Here is a 24,121-nt window from a genome sequence, read left to right as displayed (position 1 = left end):
AGCAGATTTGGGAGCCTTGCGGGTATCTCGATAATTTTTAAATGTAACTTACTTATTTACAGTACATGCCAGCCCTTGAACAGCGGTGGTCACAAACAGCACACTGTAAAATCTGCGCTTCAGAAATCTCAGCTCAAACAATTCTCAGGAAGCAACTCTGCCCCAAGGATTGACTCTTGTTACAGAGATTATGGCAGAGGAAACTGTCTTGCTATTTGCAACAGCTCCTCTAAAGAGAATGATTAACACAGGACAATTATTCAGACCTGCTAAGAACTTGAGACTGAGTGTAACAGCACCATATGGTGACACCTACCTAACAATATGATCACTTTTTTGTTCTTTCTAAATACAAAGTTACACTGATGTCCCTGGGAGCTTTACTGACTGCTGAGTCTACCCATTTGACTATATTCATCTTTTGAATCCGTGTTCAACACACTTTGTTTTTAATCTTTATTTATGCAAACAACAACAAAAAATCCTGACTGAATTCCTGTGAGGAATGCAGGCACCTTCATAGATCCCAAGGCCAGAAAGGACCATTGTGATCTAGTTTGACCTACTGTACAGCACAGGCCATAGAACTTCCCCAAGATAATTCCTAGAGCAGATCTTTTCTAAAACATCCACTCTGGATTTAAAAATGGTCAGTGATGGAGAATCCACCATGATCCCTTTTAAACTGTTCCAGTGGTTAATTACAGCCCTGTTAGGTCATTCCCAGAAGTGCATCCTTACTGAAGCAACAAGTCAGCTTCCTGGAATGTGATGTACCAAGATCGAATAATCGTTATGGAAGATCAGATATGGTGCGCTTAATCTGTGAATCGCAATATGATTCACATAAGGAGGTGTCTTTTAAAGATGGGGAAACTGAGTCACGGGGAAGTGAAATGTTTTGCCCAGCATTGTGCAGATTAGTGGCAGAGCCAGGAATAGAATTCAAAGATATGTGTATACTACAGAGACTATACTGGCACGGGTTGATCCTGGAGCCTCTGCCTGTCGAGTGCGATCTCTGGGCCGCTAAAAGTCCAGCGGTGCAGTGGGGCTCAGGCAGGCTGCCTGCCGTGTCCCCACGTTGCTCCTGGAAGCGTCTGGCTGCTAGCATGTCTCTGCAGCTCCTGGGAGGGGGAAGGGGGCAGCTCCGCGCACTGCCCCCGCCCCCAGCACTGTCCCCGCAGCTCCCATTGGCTCGTTCCCAGCCAATGGGAGCTGCGAGGGCGGCGCTTTCAGGCGCGGGCAGCTCCCTGGGCCACAGAGATGTGCCAGCAGCCAGACGCTTCTGGGAGTGGCGTGGGGCCACGGCTGAGCCCCGCTGTCCTGCCGGCCAGGAGCCGCCTGTGGTAAGCGCCTCCCGGCCAGAGCCTACAACTCACACCCCAGCCTGGAGCCCCCTCTGCACCAAACTGCCTCCCAGAGCCTGCACCCCCACCCCTCCTGCACTATGCCCCAGCCTGGAGCCCCCTCCTGCACCAAACTCCCTCCCAGAGTTTGCACCCCTCACTCCTGCACCCCAACCACCTGCCCCAGCTTCAGCCAATGCACACCCCACCGTTGAGAATGTGACACTGATTTGTGTCCATCCCTGAAGGATTTTAGATCTATAAACCACAAACGACACTAATAAAAAGTGAAACTCATGAACTATCCAGTGGATTCTATGAGATTAGGTGCAGTGTGACCATATGACCCCTGCACCCAAACTCCCTCCCTGAGCTTGCACCCCTGCCCCAGGCTCAGCCTGCAGCCCCCTCCCACACTCTGAACCCCTCAGCCCCATCCTAGAGCCTGCACCCCAACCCCCTCCCCCAGCCCGGTGAAAGTGAGTGAGGATGGGGGGAGCAAGCGACGGAGGGAGGGGGGAATGGAGGGAGCGGGGCCTCAGGGAAGGGGCGGGGTAGATCCTGGGTTGATCTTGTGCATCAAAAAGTGATCTTGTGGTGACCACTGGTGTAGATGCAGCCTACACAGACAGCAGGGGGGTTTTCCGTCGGTACAGGAATACCACCTCCTTGAACGAAGCCATCTTCTGTTGATGTAGCTGTATGTATGCTGGGAGTTACGTCTGCGTCGCTATGCTGGTCTGGGGTGTGAGTTTTTCACACTCCTGACTGACGTAGCTAAGCGGATATAACGTCTCTGTAGATTGGGTGTAAGTTTCTTGAGTCCCAGTCCAAAGCCTCTGTGATGTTCACATGGCGCTGTTTTGCAAACTTGGGTTCGCTCATGTGGGTTAAAACATCAGTGAAGACCCAGCAACTTAGGTTAGCAGCTTGAGTTAAAGCCTATAGGAGAATCTGGGGTTGAACTCAAGCTGCTAATCTGTCTTGGAGTTGCCATGTCTTCCCTGCTATTGTAACAGGAGTTACGAACACACTTTTTTTTGCAGTGTAGACGTACTCTCTAAGTCCTGTATCTTAACACGCCTCTTTCTTGTTTTCATAGTTTCACTTCAGATGACCTGTTCTCTGTCAGTTTATTTCCAATGACATTTATATAACTTAGAACAAAAACGGTGGGTATGGTAACAATTGGAAACACCCTTGTTGTTGGAGTCTCTGCGGCTGCTTCTGATTCCAGCTCCTTCTGACAGACCAGAAAAACTTGGCTTGAGAACTCAACATTCCTGTGCTCTGTGCAGTAATCACATCTTACCCCAGGAAGCATTTTACAATTAGGTCAAACAGCTTCACCCTCTTCTAATGAGAGCTCAGTCCTATGAGAGAAGCAAAGGTTTGAATTGCAACATATAATGGCCTGTGAATGCTAAGCATAATCTTCTTTGGGGAGCTGTTCAGTTCTAACTCTCCAGATGAGTGAATACGGCTCTGCTCTTCAGCCGCAGTCTTAGCAGAATAGTTCCCACAGAGAGAGCTTATGGAAGCTGCAAAGGAGATGATGCTGTCTCTGCTAGGAATGAACAAGGTTTGCATGCTGGACTATGTGTGATCTCTCCCATGATCTGATTGTCACTGAGACTTCAGGTTTTGTGTTCTGCTGGTGTCAAATCAGTGTTAACGAGAGGAGAATTCTCTTGTATTTCTAGGTTCTGATTCAGCAAAGCACTTAAACATGTGCTTATGTACCAATAACTTAACTGGATGTGCTTATGTGCTGTGCAGAACTGGTACCCACGTGTCCTTGTCTTCCTTAAGTACAAGTGTTTAGGGAAAGGGCCATATTCCACCATAGAGTTATTGGGCCAAATTCACATGCTTGGTATCCACATGGAACTCTGATTTTTCAGTGCAAAAAAATGTGGTGGCTTTTTTTTTTTTTTTTTTTTTTTTTTTAAAGGAGCAGAGCTAACATGCATTAGCTATCCCACCTGAACAGGGTTTCTCCCATCGACATAGTTACTGCCTCTTGGGGAGGTGGATTAACTATGGCGACGGGAGAAGCTCTCCCATGGGCGTAGCAGCATCTTCACTGAAGCGGTGCAGCTGCACAGTATGTGAAGGCAAGCACTTGGTGGTGGTGATAGCGGAAGTTCTGAATAACAGCAGGGTAAATTTATGGCCCATAATGACTTGATAAAAGAAGTATTTATAAACCGAGGAGTCTGTAGTCTCTCTTTGTTTGAGTCCACCTTTGGGATATAAATAAATTCTAAGGTTGTGACTTGTCTGAAACAAATTTTGGTACCGTTCGAGCCTTGCTACTTTGCACTCTGCTCGTCAGTAATCTTGTAATTCAGGCACCAAAAGGATTGTCTTAGCTCACTTGCCTGTAAAGTGTTTTCACTGCCAGTCTTTAAATCAAGAGTGGATGTCTTTCCAGAGGCCATGCTGTACCTCAGTCAGTTATGGTCTTGATGCCGGAACCACTGGGAGAAATTCTGTAGCCTGTGTTATGCAGGAGGTCAGGCTAGCTGATGTAATGGTCACCGCTGGCCTGAGAAGCTATGACTCTCAATGCACAGTGCTGTAAATCTTCATTCCTTTGCCGTTGTGTACTACAGATAACTTGCAGTGCTCCACAGTGTACCTGTAAATAAATAAAACTGAGGTACGTGTGCTAAAGTTCATTTTGTGATGGATTATCTTGCAAGTTAATGAGTAATTCATAATGAATCTCCTTGCAGTTATGGGGCAGTGTGATCTAGTGGGCAGGGCCTTGGACTGGGAGTCTGGGACAGGAGTCACATTTCCAGTTATGCCACTGAACTGCTGTTTGAGGGTGGGTTGGTCACGTCACTGACCTGTGTCTCCATTTCCCCACCATTAAAATAGGGGTGACGATAACTTGGCTTCCTTGGTGAAGTGCTCTGAGATCTATGACTCAGAGCATGATGATCATGTTTATTAAGTTACTGGAGAAAGCAACTGAAATGCAGAATTCAAGAGAGCTCTGCACTTAGTTCTGGCAAAAGTGGGGATTGAGAGGTATGCAGAGAAGCCGGAAGGTGGGATTAAGTTGGAAATGGTCGGCATGTTGGGACAGAGCACCTCTTTCCTGTTATATTGTGTTAAAACATGTCTTGCATAGCATAGTCATCCAAGCTATATGAGAGGTTTACCATGTGCCTCTAAAAGATTCAGGAACAGGATCTTTCATTTGTACAACTCTAAGGGCTTGTCTCCACAGGGACATCCAGAAAATTAATCCAAGTTAGCTAAAGGTGTGAATGTAAAGTGGATTAGTTAAACTGCATTAAATCCCCATGTGGACACACTTATTCAGAATTAAAGTGACTTTAATTTGGTTTGCCTTAATTCACTTTGGGAGTGAATTAAAATAAAAGGAATTAAAGACTCTTTTTAATTCTGAGTGAGGATATTCACATGGGATTTAATGCAGTTTAACTAATCCACTTTACATTCACGCATTTTAGTTCATTTGGATTAATTTTCCTGGAAGTGGAGACAAGCCCATATCCACTGCGAGATGAAAGGAGAAAGTTACCCTTTAAATGGCTCCAATATTGATGATTTGTAAGTGTAGTTCCCTGAGTGCTGTTGTTGCACAGATGTGAGCATGTGACATGAGCCAGCTCTCCCCCATTTAGCCTGTCTCCAGTTGACTAATGTGGATACTTCCAGCCAAAGAACTTTCACTCAGTGGGGAATCTGCCTGCTCTCTGCACCAGCAAACCCTTTTAAAAATAGACAGGGCCTAAATTTCTGCTCCCTAGCTCCTATCCAGCGCTCTTCATCCATAGATCTCAAAGCATTTTTCAAAGGTCAGTATCATTATCCCCATTTTACAGATGGGGAAGGTGAGGCGCATGGAGATGAAGTGACTTGCCCAAGATAACCTAGCAGGTCAGTGGCATAACAGGAAATAGAACTCGCGTCTCCTGAGTGATCTATCCACTAAGCCACACTGCCTTCAATCAAGATCATAAAACTAAGTTCTGCCAATAAATCAAACCTGCAAAACAGGCCCTGTAACTGTCCCAGAAATATACCCTCAAACTTCCCCCAAACCCTGCTTTTTGCAGTATACCTGGAAATTAATCTAATTCGGGATTATTTAGGGTCAAGGCATAGGGAGATTTTTTTTTTCCAGAATATGGACATGGATCCAAATTTTGTATCTGATCATGTCTCCAATGGGCTGAACCACACCACTAGCTCAGAACAACCCCTGAAGGCTGGAGCAGAACAGGTCTGGATTTGTATTTTGAAGCTTGAGCCCATGTCTGATAATCTTTAGGCTGTTCGACCTAATGTCCTATGTACAGCTCCTGAGAACAGCACAGCAAATTAACTTCAAGGGAATAAAGAAACAGCTCTGATGGAGGATTGCTTTGGCAGCATGAAGAAAACCGCCTACTAATTAATACGTTTCCATATCAGGAGGGAGTATTTGATAGCATTTGTCTCTATTCTTTGGCACAACTTTTTGTTCAACTTCCAGTTCTGTGCCAGTCTGGCTCATACTGAATGCCTAGGATTTCCCCACTTCAGTCTGGCATTTAAGTGCTTACTACATTGCACTGATGATTCCATGGAACTTTTCCAGGTAAATATTTGAACAACTGAGTGTTCAGATCAGCAAGGCAGGCTGGTGTGTGTGTGTGTGTGTGTGTCTGTGTCTGCTAACACAGAACTCACACTTTCTCACAAGCCATCTGTGATACATGGAATTAGTCATCACTTCCCTTTGTGAGCTTTCATTGGTCTGAGACTGAGATTTCCAGGAAAGCGTTACCAATCTGATAATGGAACAGTTGCTGCTCAGAGGCAGCAGCATTAAACAATCAGCAGAAGGGTGTGTGTGTGTGGAGGTTTATAAACTGATTCAGATCACAGCCATCATCTGTCCCCCTTGCCACGCTGGGGAGCAGGATCTGTATGAACTGAATCTAACACAGATGGCTGTGGATGACAGGTTGGGAAGAGCTGAGTTGGCCAACTTGACAACTACTTGAATGTGACGTTTTTGCAGTTGCCCTGGCGTATCCCCCTGTCCGCTGTCTGGGTGTCCTTTGCTACAGCCTAGTGGTAGATTCTTGTGAAATTTCAGCATGCTGCTACATCTCCCTATCTGGTCCCAGGGCTGCTGACAACCCTTTGGGCAACTCCTATGAAGGAACAAGTAAAGTCTGAACAAAATGGATTGGCATGTTTGAGCAGCATCACAAAACTGCTTGTTCCTTCACTGAAGATCATTGCCAGTGGTGTAGGGATGGCAGAGGTGGAGGAAGCTACATGCTTGTAGTTTGGCCACCACTAGAGCACTAGGATAGCACAGAAAATTCATGCAAGAAGCCATGGTTACTTCTTGGGGTCCTGCAGTCTTTAGAACTGTGTTTCTGTGGAAATTCTTATGCTCTCCACTGGTTCCTGTATCATCTGCTCCTTAATCTTGCATCAAGGCTTTTCTCTAGTCTTCACTGGCATAGATGGTACCACTATATGCATGATGGAAAGGAGAAAATTATTTTGCATTTGGGGAACCAAGACTCTGAGAATAGGTAAGATCTGCCCACGATCACGTGGGAAATCTGGGTGAAGCCAGGAATAGACTCCAGATGAGTGCTTTGATCATAAATCCATCCTGCCTCTTTTGTGGTGATGTCATTTCCCTGGTTGAAGCACACTTACCACAAGTATGTACCTGTGTAGCCGAATATTAACTTGGAACGTTATCTGTAAGAACAGATTGTTTAATAAATGGATTTATTGATCTCCATTATCCAACTCGGCCATTAAAGATGACCCACAAAGGGGGGAAAATACTTTTTACTTCTCTAGGATTGATAAAATGTCTGCAGGGGCTTTTTAAAAATTTCCCCTGCTTATTACTTTAAACATTCAGGTTCCACCCGCCCTGGAAGACTGAGTGGAGAACTAGTAAAATGACAACGTGCTAATTACAAAAGTAAGAGCTCTGCAGCTAAGAGTGAGGATTTTTAGATTGCTTTAATATGTTTGGGTTTCTTTTGCTAACACCTTTTTAACATCAATGTCCAATTAACATTTGGGAGAAAGGACATCTGTGTTAAAGATCACCATTGATGAATATTCCATTAAGGTACGAGAGCTCTCAGCTCTGATACATCTAGGGTCAGTCCTGGTTTGGTTGATTCTATGCAAGTCAACATTCCTGATATTTCTGACTGTTCGTCTGTAGCTTTTTTCTCTCCCAGTGAGGTGGTAAGTCACTCAAGGGATCAGATCTTCAGCTGGTAAATTGCCATAAATCCACTGAAGTCAAGGCCACGTGTCTGGATGCTGAATTTTCTCATTCAATAAGAATTTGGAAGCAAATTCTCCCTCTTTTCCCCCCCGCCCCAAGTGAGACTATTTTCATTAATATGAAAGGGAGGTTTATAAACTGATTCAGATCACAGCCATCATCTGTCCCCCGCGCCTTTCTGAAGGGCTGTAGTATTATGTGAGTGGCAGAACAAGAAGGGTTTGCTTGCTGCCATTTGTGAGGTTGCCTATACCATTTTGTAGGAATACTACTACTCAGCCTGAGCGGTACAAGGATCAGTTAGTTCAACGTGCTGCAGAAACATTGACTAAGTAGTAGAAACAGAGGCACAGAGATGAAGTTACTTGTGCAGTGTGGCACAGCTGGATGAGAACTCTCGACTTGGGAGAGCCGTGCAAAGCGTTTTCAGCTTAGGCTTGAGAATCTTCTCCTTTCAGAGCCTGTCCTCCTTTGAAGCTTCCCCATCTATCGTAGGGACAGCTGCAGTTGTGTATGGTGGCCGCAGCCTGTTGGTGGGGACTCTGAGTCAGAAAGTTACGCGGAGTAACAGCTTAAAAGGTTGGCTTTACCTAAACCCTCCTTGGAGTTTAGATGCACAGAATCCCTTGTGAGTGGCAGAAGGGTGGAGTAGGAAAGGGGACACCGTGCTAGTGACTCGTTTCTGGTTCTCTTCAAAAAGCTTCGTTAGGCCGAGCTAGGACCTCTTGCCTCTTTTACACTATTATTTTTATTATGGTAGCACCTACAGAACTCAGTCAAGGCCTGATTTCCCCCGTTGTACTAGACAATGTTCAGGAACATCCTAAGACAGTCCCTGTACCAAAGAGCTTCCAATCTGAATAGACAAGAAGTAAAAGGGGAACCAGAGGTACAAAGAAGTGAGTGACTTGCTCAATATCACGTAGCAAGTTAAAGGCAGAGCCAAGAATAGAAGCAAGCTCTCCGGACTCCCAGTCCAGTGCCCCACCCACAAGACCACGCTGCCTCTCTGCTAACTCGTGCTCTGGTACACCACTTCCTCTTCTTCCCCTTGTAGTAGCACGTGCTGCTGCGTCCTGCCTCGAACAGCTGTACAAAGCCTCTAAAGCCACCAGCTGCGGTGTTCTAACCTAGCCAAGGGTCTTCTCCTTCCCACCGGTCACCTCCTCCCTACACCTCATTTTCAACCCTGGGAGCTGTGACTGCTATTACACAAGAGTCCTAGGTTGTGGCAGGAGCTGTGACGCGTTTCCATACCGATGTCACGGTTACCAGTCAAGTGTGTGTTTTCCATTCCTTGGCTCTCGCTTGAGGCTGTACAGCAGTGATGTGAATCCATCACTCTGTTAATAGTCTGCTGCTGTGTTCAACAGGTGCAGACATTAAAATGGCCCAACATTTAGGGAAGGGGGGTTCAATTTATTTAATTTTCATAGAAGCAAAACCAACTTAACTTCCTAAAGGAAAGAAGCTGCTTTCTGCAAGATGGTTGGCAAAACAGGAAGTGCCCGTAGTGAGCGTTTTCCCAGGGTCTCTTCTCACTGTCATGCTTTTGTGCGTTGTTTACAAAAACTCTTCAGTCTTGTTTCAGCCCTTTGTATGCCTTCTTTATATTCAAAAAGGGATGGGACATTTATATAGATAAAAAGAATACCCAGCGTTAAAATAGTTAATGCTAACAAAAATGTTAGATGGGAGTTAAACCAAATGTTTATCAGGAGTGTCATAGACAACAACCTGCAGTACATAGCAATTCCAACTAGACTGTAGGCACATGCACCCTCTAATTCATCAACGAGGGAGGTTTGATGGCTTCAAAGGTTGTAATAAGATGCGTCACCTTTCACTTTTAGGTCACTAGTTCTATCCAGCCTATATTAATATTAACTGCCTCTGTTAACCATCAAACAGAGGCTAATTTGACATAAGTTGGTCTTTGGCCTGCTCTCTGTGGACAGTCACTAAAATTGCCCTCGCCTTTGGCACCTCTGAACGCCCGGTCCAGGGAAGAAGCCAAGGAGTGATCCTCAGGGTAGGTTCATCATGAGATGGCATTGTTCGATTCTGAGACGTTAAAGGCATTAGAACACCTGGTCTGACCTTAACACAGGCCAGAGAGTTTGACCCAGATATCCCAGCACTGAGCCCAATAATTTGTGTTTGACCAAAATCTATCATCCAGAAAGGCAGCCAGAGATGGAGAATCCACCCCTACCTAGCTGCACCACAGTTCGTGTTGAGCAGCAGTTTCTGTGTAAAGGTGAGATGAAGCTATTACCCAGACAGTGGGGGGGCAGGGGAGGAGAGTTTGCTGTTGCTGCCTGTGTTATAGCCTTTAAATGTTAATGGAATAATTCAGTAACTAAAGATTTTAAAAGAAAGCGGCAGCCTAGTTTCTAAACAAAACAGACAATGGAATCAATTCTGCTGTTCCGCTGGGGTAAATCAGGAGCAGCTCCTTTGACACTAATGAAATTGCTCTGGGTTTACGTTAGAGAGCAGTTTGGCCCAGTAATTCTAAGTGTAATTAAAGACAGACCTGAATGAACATTGCTTTGCTGCAGACGGGTTCTAGCAAGGTTCCTGTTAACATAAAATTCAGGTGGAGAGAGAGATCAGGGGTTTCTGGGGTGATTAGTATACAGCAGTGGTTTTCAACCTTTTTACATTTGCAGACTCCTTTGGAAATCCTAGACATGGTTTGCAGACCCCCAGAGATCCATGGACTGGTATAAAACAATATGGTACAAACACTTTCCACTCATCCAGGGCTCCTAATAATAGAAACTAATTATTGGATTCACCTCAAATGAGCAAATAGTTTGTATATTTAACATTTATTTGTCTAAAGAGGAGGTCAGAGATTCACTGCTTATTTTTTGCATAGATCTTTCCTTCCTTCCTTCCTTTCTTTCTTGTTAATACTTTGGGTCATGAGGACATTGGGAGGATTCCAAGGGATCTCTGCCAAAAAAGGGCCGAGGCAGTATGTGCCTCGCACTGGAAAGGCTGAGGTTTGGGGGTTGTTTTTGCTCTCCAGGTTGCAGTCCACTTCCCCTCGAGCTCTCACTTACAAACTGCAGTCTCCTTCAGTTAAAACACAATCTCTTTCCCGTCTCACTGAGCCAGAGTTCACATCCTAGTGTCCAGGCTGCGTCACAAAAGAGAGGACTTCCAGGTTGTTACTGTATCCTCTCCTTTTCCGAACTTAAATGGCCTATCGGGTCATGTGCAAAACTGGAACAATGAGGCCATTTTCAGGCTCCAGGGGAGGAGGTGGGGAAGGGAAACACCTCTGCTTTGCTTTGCAGATCAGTGAATAGCACCAGTACTTTCTTGGCTAAGAATGAAGGATTTCCTCCTACTCCCAGGCTGGGGAAAAAACCAGCATAAGCTGCTGTGTGCTGATATGAATTTCCCCAGCTCTCCTGACATAGTCCTGAATTTATCTTCACATCAGTGATCCTCTCACTCAAAATAATCTCAGAGGAGTTCCTCTGATTATATTTGAGCAATAGGGGGAAACAGATTATTCACTTGGAGCGCTGCAGTCTTTTCTTGGCTGGCTGCACACAGAAGTACAGAAATGTTCTGTCTGTAACCAGAGAAGCTGGGGGCCAACATTTTCAAACCTGATGCCTAAAGTTTGGATCCTAATCAGAGTTAGTTGCTCAAAGAGGGGCCTGATCTGTTCTGGACACCCACAAGTCAGCACCTCTAAAAACCAGGACACTTCTAATTAGGAGTCTAACCTTAGCACCTGGGTTGACATTATTTTTTGGCATAAGTATCTAATCCCATTTGTTACAAACAAATACTAATACTTGAGTCACCTCAGTGGTTTGTAGGTACAAAAGAACATTTCATTAACGCGACGTCTTAAAGTGACTTTCTTAAAGGCTGCTTTGCTAGCGTACCTCAAGGGCTGGACCCGGTTCTCAATTAAAGCAATGGAAATTTCCCCCACTGATTTGAATTCCTGGATCAGGGCCTAAACTGATGTGTGCTCCTTTGAGATAGAAATCTTGCCCAGGATGCTGCATATCTGGGAAACGAGATTCTGATCTTATGGGTCTGATAGACAGCAAGAGATCAGCCAGTACTACTCAGTGAACTCATCTGATTTCGCAGTGCGATTGTGACATGCATGGATTGTGACATGCAAACAGGATTTTCAACCATCATTCAAATACAAGAATTCAGACTAGACTTAGGCCAGGAGAACACTTGAAATTGAAAATCACTCGGAACCCACCTTGGAGAACGATTGTATGACAGCAGGTGCTAGGGCTACACACGTGTTGGTATTACAGAGACAAATTCTGACCTGGGGCACTGTAGATACTGCCTATGTATGATTTCAGCGGGAGATGTAGGAGTGAAAATTGAGTGTGTGTTTTATGGCTTGGCTTCTTTATATCTTTCAGACCAATGAGGCAGGCAATAGGACGGGTTAGTGCCTCTGTTCTTATCTAGGGTCCTGCTTCCTAGATGTGGGTCATTTTGTGCTGTCTCTTCTTCCCCGAGACCTGGTCACCGTTCCAGCGTGGTTTGTTCCCTAGTCAGAGTCCTTGAATCTGTTCTAAGTTCACTTCCTTTGATACTGCCTGCAGGCTACCGAGACTCTTGCTAGATGGTGGTTGGTGTAGTCCTCTCACATACTATAGCTGTCCAGTTCCAGGAGTGGGGAGCTTGCAGCTCTGCTCTCATGTCCCCAACTTCATACTCACAGGGCCGGACATGTGACTAAGGAGCACTTAGTGCAGCTGGGTGGGCCAGTGTGTACACTTTTGCACTCCCTGATCTTAAAGCCACTCTTTACCAGGCCAGTCCCTAGGGAGACGTGAGACCAGCCTACAAACGGGGGCTGCCACAATCATGGGGATGGTTCCCTTGGTCCGGGTGTCCTAGTCCCAGTTCTAAACCCAGGTGTGATAGTAACTGCAGGGCTGTTTCTGTTCTTGGCCCCTTTTCTGGCTCACGTGCCCATGGGTCAGTGCTGTGCTGGCGTTCAGCTTTAGTCACACATTGGCATCGTGACAACACAGCAACAAGGAGAAAGGGCAGCAAGGGCTGGTGACTACCAAGTAATGAGCAGAGAGAATGCACCTGCTTGATACTGTGCTGGAAACTGAGGCTGATATGTTCAAAACCAGCTCGGGGATTTCACTCCTAATTCCATGAACTTCAGTGGGAGAGGTGTGGCTAAATCACCCTACTTGGCTAAGCTGAAAATCTCCGCCTGAAACTCTTATGCATTAACAAGGTAAGATCTGGATTTCCCGGTCCTGTAAACCTAGTTAATCACAGATGCAAGGAGTCAGCGGCTCACACCCACCTGCCTCTGTGACGTGGCAGGGCGAGAGAGTTCATTAGTGAGTCAGGAGAAAATGAGTGAGACGTTCTTGTCTTCATCCTTTCTTGCCAGAGCCTCAATTTGATGGACCACGCCCCACCCTGCTGTAAATATGACTGGTACCCAAATGTCTTGAATCATCAGTGGAAGAACATGGTGTCCTTCTGCTCAGTGCACCTAAGGCCATTTCCCATTTCAGTACAGAGGTGCACACAGTAATTACACAAAGCGCTCTAAGTATGAGTGTGCTAGACGTGCAATATGGAAACATCACATCCAGTTTGTCTCCTAGTAACACGCAGGTGTTGTCACAAGTCATTTGAGGTAGAGCAGGTATTGAGGGCTATAGTGCCAGGCAAACTTCACTTCCATTATAAGTCCCTGTTTACAGTTGCCTTTAGCTTTGCCAAACTGTAATAGTTCAGGCTGAAATTTCCTTTGTCAGGTGTCTGCCTCAGGCTTTTTTCCCAGAGGGGTGTGGGTGAGGGAGTTGTTCAGCTGACTCCAATTTCTTACAGTAACTTCACCGAGAAGCTCAAGCATGCCCAAGCTTTGCAGCAGGGACTTGATATTTGGCAGGAAGGTTGTCCTAGTGCCAGGGATGTGGCTTGGCCAGATTTTCACAAGCAGGGTTATACGCTTCTGAAAATCTCCATTCCCACAAGCTCAGAAGAGAAAACGGTGGTGACCTCTCTGAAGAGTCTGTCTTCACTGAGCGCGCTCCATCACCTCCCAGCACAGCTGCTACGTGCCAGCTAGACTAGGCATGTGCCATCCCCGCTGTCGTGACTGAGCGTGCTGCATTCAAGAGCTGCTGGGCCGAGCAGGACTCTCCCTGCCATATCTCCTCCTCATTGCGGGGGCCACTGGGGCCTCTGGATCCAAACTGAGAGCATGAAGAGTCTCTGTGTTCAGTGCTGCAGGTGCCGAGACAGCGAGGAGGAGCCGTCAGTCTGAGTGGAATTCAGAGGTGTGGGAGCCATGGATCTGGGAAGCAAAGGTCTCGGGGGTGGGGGCAGAGAAAGCAATTTGAGGATGAGTTGGGGGCAGAAGGATCCGTAACCCCCAGAGCACACACCCTTCCAGAACTGGGACTAGAACCCAGGCTTCCTGAGTCTCAACTGTCCTGTGCAGGCTAGTAAATAGCTGTGAGACCCAGAGACAAAGAGAGTCTCATCCCCTTGTACGGGCTGCTCCACACAGAAAATAACAGCCTCCTACTGCTATCAGTTACTCTTTTAGCTCAGTGCTGTGGATCTAAACATCTCAACCTTGCTGATGACTCGGGGGGTAGAGGGGCGCAGAGAGAGGTGTCAATATGGTTCCATAGAATGGAATTTCTGCTTTTCAGTTTCTCTTAAAAACTCACTACTTCTTCTGTGTTTTTGCTGCAGGACTCTTGGGGGTGGAGTGGGCTGGAGAACTAGGGATGCAATGTCCTCACAAGAGCAATAAAATCGAGTAATTGAGAGCACATGGGATTTTTGGATATTTTTGGTTTTAATTCCAAACTTGTAAAAAACACTTGAAAGGAGCATGTGTATGTGAAAGATTATAACATGTCTGACCCTATCAATTGAGAGCAGAGACCGAGCCCGCTCCACTTGTCCAAACCTTCTGCTAACTACGATATTTCTGGGTAAAAAGCAAACAGAACCCCCCACCCCCATCTGCACTCAAACTTGATCAAAATACCTAATTGGTTTTAATTCACACCTTCCCCCCCCCCCTTATTTCAGTGCAAGTTTGTGGGGTGGATTCCCTTTTAAAAATCCCAACGTATTAAATCGAAATAAGACAGAATGTGACGGTTTTGGTTTTTTTAACCCAAAATTAAAACCAATGTTGTTATTTTGGAGCAAATTTGAGCAAAAGCAGCCTTTAGGAAAAAACAAAAACAAATATTTAAAGTGGTTTTTAATGCCTGTTTAAATTTTAAAAAAGAGGAAATGGGAACTGATCCCAATATCTGCTGGTCACCTTTAAAAGCTAAATTAGCATTTACCTATTAGTGATTACCTGTTAAAAATGACAAGTTTCTCTTGCAGACTTTGTGTAATTGTAGGAAAATTATCAACATAATGCATTTTACTGGCTGATCACTCTCTCTTCTTTAATTGATCCGGACGTGCTCTATAATTTTAGTTAATGGCTCTTAAATTTCTGGAAATGAGAACATCTAAAAATGACTTTAATTAAAATGGCATAATAAACAAGATGTATACGAATGTGCAGGGAAAGGTACATTGTATACAGCTGTCTGTAAGTCTTTATTACAATGGCGAAATGGGATTAGAAAGTCAGGCATACAATGCAGCTTTGATTGGCTGTTGGTAACATCTGTCTCCTCCATAATGGCTATTAAACATATGGATCTGATCTCACATATGTAATTTAACTGGTTTTGATTGTAATGAAATGTCCAAGTGTTTTCATCCCCCCCCCCCCCGCAGTTCTTCTGTAGATGGCTTTGTGCCCTTCTAAGTGAGGCGTCTGTTTCTCTTTTAGAGGAGGAAAGAAGCTGAACCATCACTGCTTAAACTTTCCAAAAGTCTTCACCCTGTGAGCAGAGGTCAGACTTGGAAATAGACAGCCCAAAAGATGAAAGTTATGAGTAACTGGAACGAAGTGATTGATCACATAGGTTTACTAGTGATTTTTGACAGAGAGAACAAATACAACTAGGAAAGTGAACTGAATTCAATTCCATCTCATGAGTCAAAGGTCTGGACTACCAGTCACTTAACCTGTGCAAATCCACAGACTACACAGGTGTTGATTGCATAATTGGAAGACACTGTGGCTGCACAGGACTTGCTGAACTTTTATTATGCTGATTTGATAAGGTGAAAAGAATCCAATTGGATTTTTAGACCTTAGGCTGAGTTCACATAGATAGGGCTGGTGGTTACTTGTAAACTGAGTGCATTAAATAGGGAAATAATTAAGAGATTAAAAAGATTGACACCTGTCCACCTCGTGATGCCATTTTTACACAGGTTCCACTCTGAAAACTGGACTAACGTTCAGGTATCCATTTAACATGTTTATATTAGTAATCAGGAGTAGCAAAGGACAGAGTGTATTTTGGATGACTAGTTACTGTGTTAAATGGATACCTTAATGTATAACGGGTCCAACTCAACCTCAAATATACACCTGCATGCTTGGATCGGAGGGCAGAACCGGGCCACATGCGCTGTGGGAGTGCCGTGATTACTAGGGGAATCTTACTTTTGTTGCATTCCCCGTCTGATGTGTGCACAGTTTTGATGCTATATAAATAAGTGTTGGCATTTAATCTCTGTAATGTCAATTGAAACACTAATGCACAAATAGCTATACTAATGTCACTCTTACAGTTCCAGGGTCAAAATTTACTCAGGTGTGGGATACCCGATTAAAAGATTAGTACAAAATGACACTAAAAACCTGGATACTTTGTATTCCTCAGCACAACAAATTGCATAGTAACTGTAAATTGAATGGAAATCTCCTATGCAAACCTAGTTGTTCAGTCATTTTTAACAGCTGATGTTGCCCATTAGCTTGAAGACTAGTCCTCAGTACCAATAAGTCCTGGCTTGTAAAAATCAGCCATTTCTGAGTTAAGCATGGACAAAACAAAGATCTTGCTTTTTTAGCTATTTAAATAATAGTGGCCCAGGTTTTCTAAAGGGCTCAATTTCTATTGTTCTCTGAGCCCTGGTCTACACTGGGGGGGGATCGATCTAAGTTGCGCAACTTCAGCTACGTGAATAATGTAGCTGAAGTCGACGTACTTAGATTGACTTACCGTGGTGTCTTCACCGCGATGAGTTGACTTCCGCCACTCCCCCGTCGACTCTGCCTGCGCCTCTCACGGCGCTGGAGTACAGGAGTCAACGGGAGAGGGGTTGGGGGTCGATTTATCATGTCTAGACTAGACGTGATAAATCGATGCCCACTGGATCGATCGCTGCCTGCCGATCCGGCAGGCAGTGTAGACATACCCTAAGCACTTCTGAAAATCTTCGTTTAGATGCCTAAATGGGAGCTGAGCTCTTCTGCAAATCTGGCCCTGGCCTAATTGAAATGTCACTGGGTTATGCTCAAACTTTAACAACAAAACCACAAATCCTGTGGGTTGTGATCAGACACGGAAAATTGTAAGCCAAAAGTGCCATTTCTTTGGCAGTTAGAAGCCTGGGAAAATCAGAAGCTGCAATGGAAGGTCTGGTATCAGTAGATAAGAGATCATCACAGGAACAACTTTTTGTGTCTCCAAATTCCAGGAAAAGCTCTTTGATGGGAGGATATATCTAGGGCTTCAGTTGGGCTTCAGACCAACTGAGTGGGAGTGGAAATGAACCAGTTCCTTCCAGCACACCTTGTTTTGCATCCTGGGATAGCATTGCAGAATCCTGCAGAGGGCTGGGCTCTGTTTCTAGATTATTCCCCACTTTTTCTCTCCTGCCCCAAATGAGGAGTTCATTTTCAGCTATTGGACCCATAAATCATTGGCAAAGTTTTCAAAAATTATAAGCTAAATTCTGCAATACAGTACAACTTGAAGACCATGGAGTTTCTTGGGGATTATACCAGTGTAACTGAGGGCAGAATACATTCACGAGGACACCCAAGTTTAACTCGCGTTGAGTAGAGCTTGTCCATGTTTTGAAAAGAACTGGATCCAACTGAGACTGGCTGAAATGTTCTGGTCCATTTGTTTTTGATGGGAAAAAAATGGCCTTTTCTGGGGGTGGAGGAATGGAAGTGTTCTGGTTCTTCGACAGAAATAGAAGCGTTTTGTGGTTTTTAGCTTTCTGTTCTTGATTTTTAAAAAAAATCTTGCTTCAGCATTTTTTCACTGACAATACTTTGCACTTTTCAACCAGCTGTAGGTCCGATGCTATGGAAAGATGAGCCCATATTTTAAAATGCAGTTACACTGGGCCTTGTGATTAGAACTTAATTATGTTGATGCTTAAGCCAAACTCATGTCCATTCTCCCATAGCTGTGGCAAGCAGGTTAAAATAGGAAAAAATGATTTTAGTTGGTAAAGTGTAAGCAGCTCTGGCCATAAATCCACACTGGGAACAGACCTGTGGAGTGAGCCATTACTCTGTCATAGACCTATGAATGTGGCTGGGTCGCCAGGAGTACAAATCGCTGGAAAAAAGCCATGTGGGACGAGCTGTGCAGAGTGAAGAAGGCTGAATCTGTTCTCCCCTTACCTTGCAGGAATGGCAAAAACTGAACTACGACATCTATACCTTGCGGCAAATCCGAAGGGAAGTGAGAAGCAGATGGAAGCGTATTTTGGAAGAATTAGGTAAACCTGAGGTCGTGGCTATTTTATTTGCAGCAGGACAGCTGTTCAGCAAAGGCTGTTACTGATGCCTTCATATCTTGGGGTAATCTCCCCCCCCGTTTCTTTTGTTTTGCATAGATGTAAAATGACGGAGCCCCCAAGGCTTCACTGAAGAGTGGTGCAGTTGGAAAGAGGTAGCGCAGAGGGACATTGGGTCCTTTCCTTCCCACCATGCAAAGGAGTGCTGTGCTGTGGCTCTCCGCAGCAGCTCATGGGCAGGCGGGCTTGGAGGAGGGGTCTGGTCACTGGCTCTGTAAACTCTGGGTGGGTCCACTAGTCAAAAAGTTGCCTAGTGTTGTTACACGGAGTAGCGGTAGGTGCTCCACGAGATAAGAAAGGGGGTGACCCCAGGGCGGGTGCAAGGATGTTTCACGCCCTAGGCGAGCTCCCCCCCCCCGAGCCCTGTAGCAGCTCTCCGCCTCCCCCTCCGCCCTGTGGCGCTCCCCCCTGCGGCAGATCCCCCCCGTCCGGGGAGCCGTGCGGCAGCTCCCCGCCCCAGCTCACCTCTGCTCCGCCTCCTCCTCGAGCACGCTGTCACTGCTCCACTTCTCCCGCCTCCCAGGCTTGCGACGCCAATCAGCTCTTTGGCGCCTGGGAGGGAGAGAAGCAGAGCGGGGCGGCGTGCTCAGGGGAGGAGGCGGAGCAGAGGTGAGCTGGGGCGGGGAGTTCCCCTGTGTGCCGCCCCCTCCCTTACTTGCTGCAGGCGGCCCTTCCCGCGCCCCCCTGCCCCAGCTCCCTCCTCCTAAAGATCCGGTCGCCGCCAAAGGACCCGAAATGCCACCCCCCAAATGCTAGCGCCCTAGGTCGCCTAATGGGTTGCACCGGCCCTGGGTGTCCCCTCTACCCTGCCACAACATGCATGGTGTTCATCTATTTAACGCCTGCATCATGATCCGGTATACAGTACACTCCCATTTATCCAAACCGCTATTATCCGAACCGCTGTGTTCTCCAGATCCATTCGCTGTCTCCCAGGCATCTCGGGGCCAGGACTGGGAGGAGGAGGATGAGCCCCCATCTTTGAGCTGCAGAGGTGGCCTGGTGACCCCCAATACCTGGAGGTGCAGGGGAGGGCCGAGGATTTGCAGGCCTAGCAGAGTCCTGGCCAGGGTCTCTGCTCTGCCCCACACCTTGTGCCTGCAGGAGTCAGATGTCGCCGGCCCAGGGGCAGTGCAGGGAACCTCTGCAGTCCGGCTGTCGTGGGAGTGAGGGAGCAGGGCAGAGACTGGCCCGGACTGCAGAGGAGAAGGATGAGCCGCCAGCCCTGGGGGAGGCCACCCGGCTGCTGAATGGCTGGCTGGGTCCAGCCTCCTTGATTAACCACATTCCGATTATCCAAATAAAATCCCTGTCCCCAGGCTCTTTGGACAGTGGGGCTGGGGATTATCCTGTCTCTTTAAGAGCAAGGCAGCTCAGAATGAAAGAGCGCTGATCTCGTTCAAACTACATTTTCCCCAAAGCTTTTTCTGATGAAAGTGATGTGAAATTATCCATTTTTCCTCCTCTGGTTAATACTAGCCGATCTGAAGAACCGTAAAGAAATGTTAAATAGGGTTTAAATGAATCCAACTACTTGGCAATGCCCTTTTCTTTCCACTGCTTTGCCTACTTGTCCTGGAAAGAGTTAAATCCACCTTGTGATCCAAACACATCTGGCTGGTCCTCTGGAGGAAACTGCAATGATATGTGGGGCTAGAGTCCCCATGGCCTTGTGTAGTTATTGACCCCTGGGCAAGACCGATGCAAAATTTCGGCAGATCAGGAAGGCAGTGATTTGCACTGCTCACGTGGAAGTCTCTCTCTGGCACAGGGGACCTGGATCCCTCGGGTGTCAGTTCCTGGGCTTTTTGCTTTTGCAAAGACGTGACCACTAAGAGCAAAGGAATTTTGTTTTCCCAAACGTGATGATGGAGGGAATCTTATGCACTGAAACTGTGAATCATTGTTAACCTTTATCAACCAGACTTGGTTAACTTCTACACACCGCTTATTACAGATCCATAATGCACTGAGCTCCTTAGCTATAAAGTACTACACTAGCACAAAATCCTTTTCAAACACTAACACCCCTGTGATGTATAAGAAATCCTCTACCTATCTTCCCCTGGGCTGGGGAAACATGAGACACAAAGCAAGTAATTTGATGGGCCTACACAGGAAGTCAGTAGCAAAACTAGATATAAACCACCAGATCTCCAGACTCCCAGTCCCATGTTTTAACCACAAGCCCATACAGACAGACTTTATCAGTAGAACCTTTATGATGCTGTAATCCCAGACTTCCTGGGGCCAGGGTTATGGGTAGATCACGGAGATTACATTCCAAGTCGCTTTCTTCCCACAGATGCTACTCTTATTATAATAATAAAAAAAAATGCTGACTGTTTCAGTCCCAAACAACTACCTGCACTTTTTACTCTTGCCGTGTTGCTTTTTCCTTTCAGTTGGTTGGCTTTTTAAAAAAAAAAATTTGGCCTGAAAGGTGCTGAATATGTTCAGTTCTATCAGCAACACTGGGGCTTGCTGGATCACGAAAAGAGCAGGGCACCCAGCCTACACGGAACGTACTCACTGTCTATGCACACGGAGCAGTCAAAGCCTGAATCAGCACAAGGAAAGGTGCCCCTTAATCAGGAAAGCACAATGCACGTGTTGCAGTTTCAAATGTTCTCTCACTGGTGGCCTCCCGTTCACCCTGCAGCAAGGGTACACAGTGAAGTCTGCTCAGAGGAAATGCTAGTTCATTTTATCCAAGTGTGATTTACTTTTTCCTGTCATGGGGTATAAAATAGGAACACTAAAAGGCAAACACACAAGGCAGAGGGGGAACGGCGAACCTCCAAATATATACCGAGCTGTCTACCAGGAGAGAGCTGGATTGGGTTGGTTGGTTCTTTGCAGTAATGTTATTGCCCACTTACATCCTGCCATGTTTTGTGCCTTTCATTTAAACTGGACTGATCATCTCTGTCGTAGGGTTTCAGAAGGAAGCAGACTCCCTGTTATCGGTGACTAAACTGAGCATCGTCAGCGATTCTCAGAACATGAGCAAAGCCCGGGAGATCCTGTTAAAGCTCTCTGAGGAGACAAACATTTTCCCCAAAAGCTGGGAGCTCTGCGAGCGATACCTCTTTGTGGTGGTAGGTAGCTAAATGTTCCTATTTTCTCTAACCCGCTCTGTCTCTGCTAATGAGGTCACAAAAGTGGCATGTGTAGTGAAATGCACGGGACCAAAGCCCCGTGTACCTCAGTCTCCCAGATAGGACTGTTCAGTCCAAGATTGCACTGGTGGCTGGCTTGGGCACAAATAGAAACATGTCTGAACTGTAGACCATGACCTTGATTCAGCCGAGAGTTACTCCAGTTTTATGCCATTATTTCTCTTGGAGCCAGGACACTGGCATGACACCATGAAGGATGAGGCCTTATGTCTTTTCAAGCCTGTCTGAGAGGGCATTTTTGAATGGATACCAGCAATTCTGATGACTCCATTATTTTGACAGGATCGTCTTATTGCACTGGACGCTGCTGATGAATTCTTTAAGATGGCCAGCATCGCCTATCCAAAGAGACCCAGTGCAGCGAAAGTGGAAGACCATCAGAAAGAAATGCAGCACGTCCTTGCTCCATTGCCCTGAAGAGACTGCTTGGGCAGGAGGTGTGCTGGGTTTCCATTCCCTCATGGGAGTTGGTTCACTCGCTGAGGTTAGCCGAAGCGACATGATTTCTTTCCTTCGGAGGACAAGAGCAAAGTGCCCAAGTAAAATGACTTTATTGTGAGCAAGAAGCACAAGGGTGGAACAATCAAAAAGATCCATGGTGGTGAAGAGTGGGCCTTGGTGCAGGGATGTCTGCCGGTGGAAAGGAGCAAGTGCTGCTATGAACCTGAGTTCTGCAGGTGGAAGAATATACGAGACCAATCTCTGAGCAAGGACATGGATGTGTGTTTGGGGAGGAGGGGAACCCACTGTACAAAGTGTTGTAAAGGCTGGGATGCCTTTAGTTAGAGCAGCATATAAAGTTCTGTGTTTCCGGCGGCTCCCAGTGGCATCTCATAACTGGATGTTCCCTACATTGTCCTTTGTAGTCAGGAGAACCTCTGAGGGAGACTATTTATTTTTTAACCGCCTTTGACTAGAAACGTATTAAACCTCTCTCCATGGCGGTGTCATCCCTCGACTAAAATGGACTGTATTGTGCATTATGTAAATGAGACTTTATCTTCCCCCATTCCCTCAGCAGCCAAGCTAAGACATGTGGGGGCTGATCACTCTAGGCAGTGGGAAGGTTCAATAGGCAGCGAGCAGGTGAGTAAGTTTGTGAGTGGATTTAGTTGTGTGTGTCAAGGACTGCACTTGTCCAATGATAAGATTTCGAGGCGGGTATGATTTCCCATTTCATCAGCAGCTCTACACAAAGAGAACATTCCTTTCCTTCTTATTTATTCAGCCCTGTAGCTTCTCTTGCAGGTGTGGTGGCAGAAAATCAACTCCTATTCCTCCGGCTGGCATCTCCCCTCCCGAGATTGAAAACTGCTTGTTCAGGACTGAGCTCTGTAACTCAAGCATGAAGCCAGTGCTGAGATGAAGGATCCTTATTCCAAGCTTAGCTCCCAGTGAGATTCTGTTCTAAAGACTTGTTTTGCAAAGCACGTGTGACGCTGGCTTATTGAAACCTTTTCATTGGATCTCTGTAAACAAATCGGCCACGACCTTCCAAAGTGACTAGTGATTTTGGGATGCCTCCACTGTTTGATACTCAACTTGACTCTTTAGAGGAAACTGGTTTTCAGGGTGTGCTAAGCACTAACCTGTGAAGAGAAGGTACCTCTGGTTGGGCACCCAAAATCACTAGCTGCTTTTGGAAAACCTTGGTCGTCATAACTGCATTCTTTTAAACGGGGGAAAAAAAGATGAGGGTATTGCGCAAAAAAGAGCGTGCTGTTACAAAGCTTGTGACATGAGATTTTTAATAATGACCCCTAATATGTCATCTTGCTCTTTTATCTGGTAATAAGCAATAATTTTAAAACACTGGATGTGAAGAATAAGTAGGAGTTCTTGTTCATCAGTGGTTAATTGAACTGCTGCAGAGGAGCCAGCTGAGAGAGTTGGTTTCATTGGAGGCTTCCCAGGAAACAATATAACGAGAGAACTTTTATTTATTTATACCTACCGTGTTCAAATATATATGAATTGGAAATGTTTGTCAATCTTCCTGGAAATTTTTTGTCAGTTCTGTACATTGATGAAACCTTACTTTAATAAACACAAAGTTCTGTGACAATCAGGCAAAGTTCTCCATTTGAGGGGGTGTCTGCCTCCACGGGGACCTGCTCAGTGAGTCTTTCTCAACCAAAAAAAAGTGCAGTTTCACTACTGCTTGAGTGGCTGGGGGAATGCAGAGCATCTACTTCGTGCACCTGTATACGATGCTTGGGGGGTGTCTATGCTAGAAATGCACCAGCTGTGCGGCTGTAAAGCAGACACTTGCTACAGAGACAGAAGGAGTAGTTCTGTCACTGCAGGAAGTCCGCCTCTCTGAAAGGCAGTAGCTGGGTCAATCAAAGAATTTGTCACTTTGCTGCCTACACCATGGCTTAGGTCAGCTTAATTACTCAGCACTGGGAGTGACCGTTTTCACAGCCCTGAGCCATGTAGTTAAGCCAACCTAACTTTGTGTCCCTTGTGCAGTTCAGCGGGAGTTCCCCCCCCCCCCATAAGGAGTACCGGTGAGATTTTCAAAGGAGCCTGTGGGG

General features: G+C 46.0%; 1 protein-coding gene across 1 annotated transcript in view; it reads left to right on the top strand.

Annotated features, from left to right (window-relative positions):
• MREG (melanoregulin) overlaps nucleotides 1–23,181 on the top strand; it is a 38,417-nt gene extending 15,236 nt beyond the window's left edge. The window contains exons 3-5 of the mRNA XM_026647714.2: nucleotides 18,234–18,324; nucleotides 21,340–21,503; nucleotides 21,867–23,181. Coding sequence (XP_026503499.1) covers nucleotides 18,234–18,324; nucleotides 21,340–21,503; nucleotides 21,867–22,001 — 390 coding nt within the window. The 3' untranslated portion in view covers nucleotides 22,002–23,181. The remainder of the gene's footprint in view (nucleotides 1–18,233; nucleotides 18,325–21,339; nucleotides 21,504–21,866) is intronic.
• The last annotated feature ends 940 nt before the right edge of the window (nucleotides 23,182–24,121 follow it).

The sequence above is a fragment of the Terrapene carolina genome, unplaced genomic scaffold (assembly GCF_002925995.2).
Source record: "Terrapene carolina triunguis isolate 2854851 unplaced genomic scaffold, T_m_triunguis-2.0 Scaffold62, whole genome shotgun sequence".
NCBI lineage: Eukaryota > Metazoa > Chordata > Testudines > Emydidae > Terrapene > Terrapene triunguis.
This window is presented reverse-complemented; position numbering and strand designations above follow the sequence as displayed.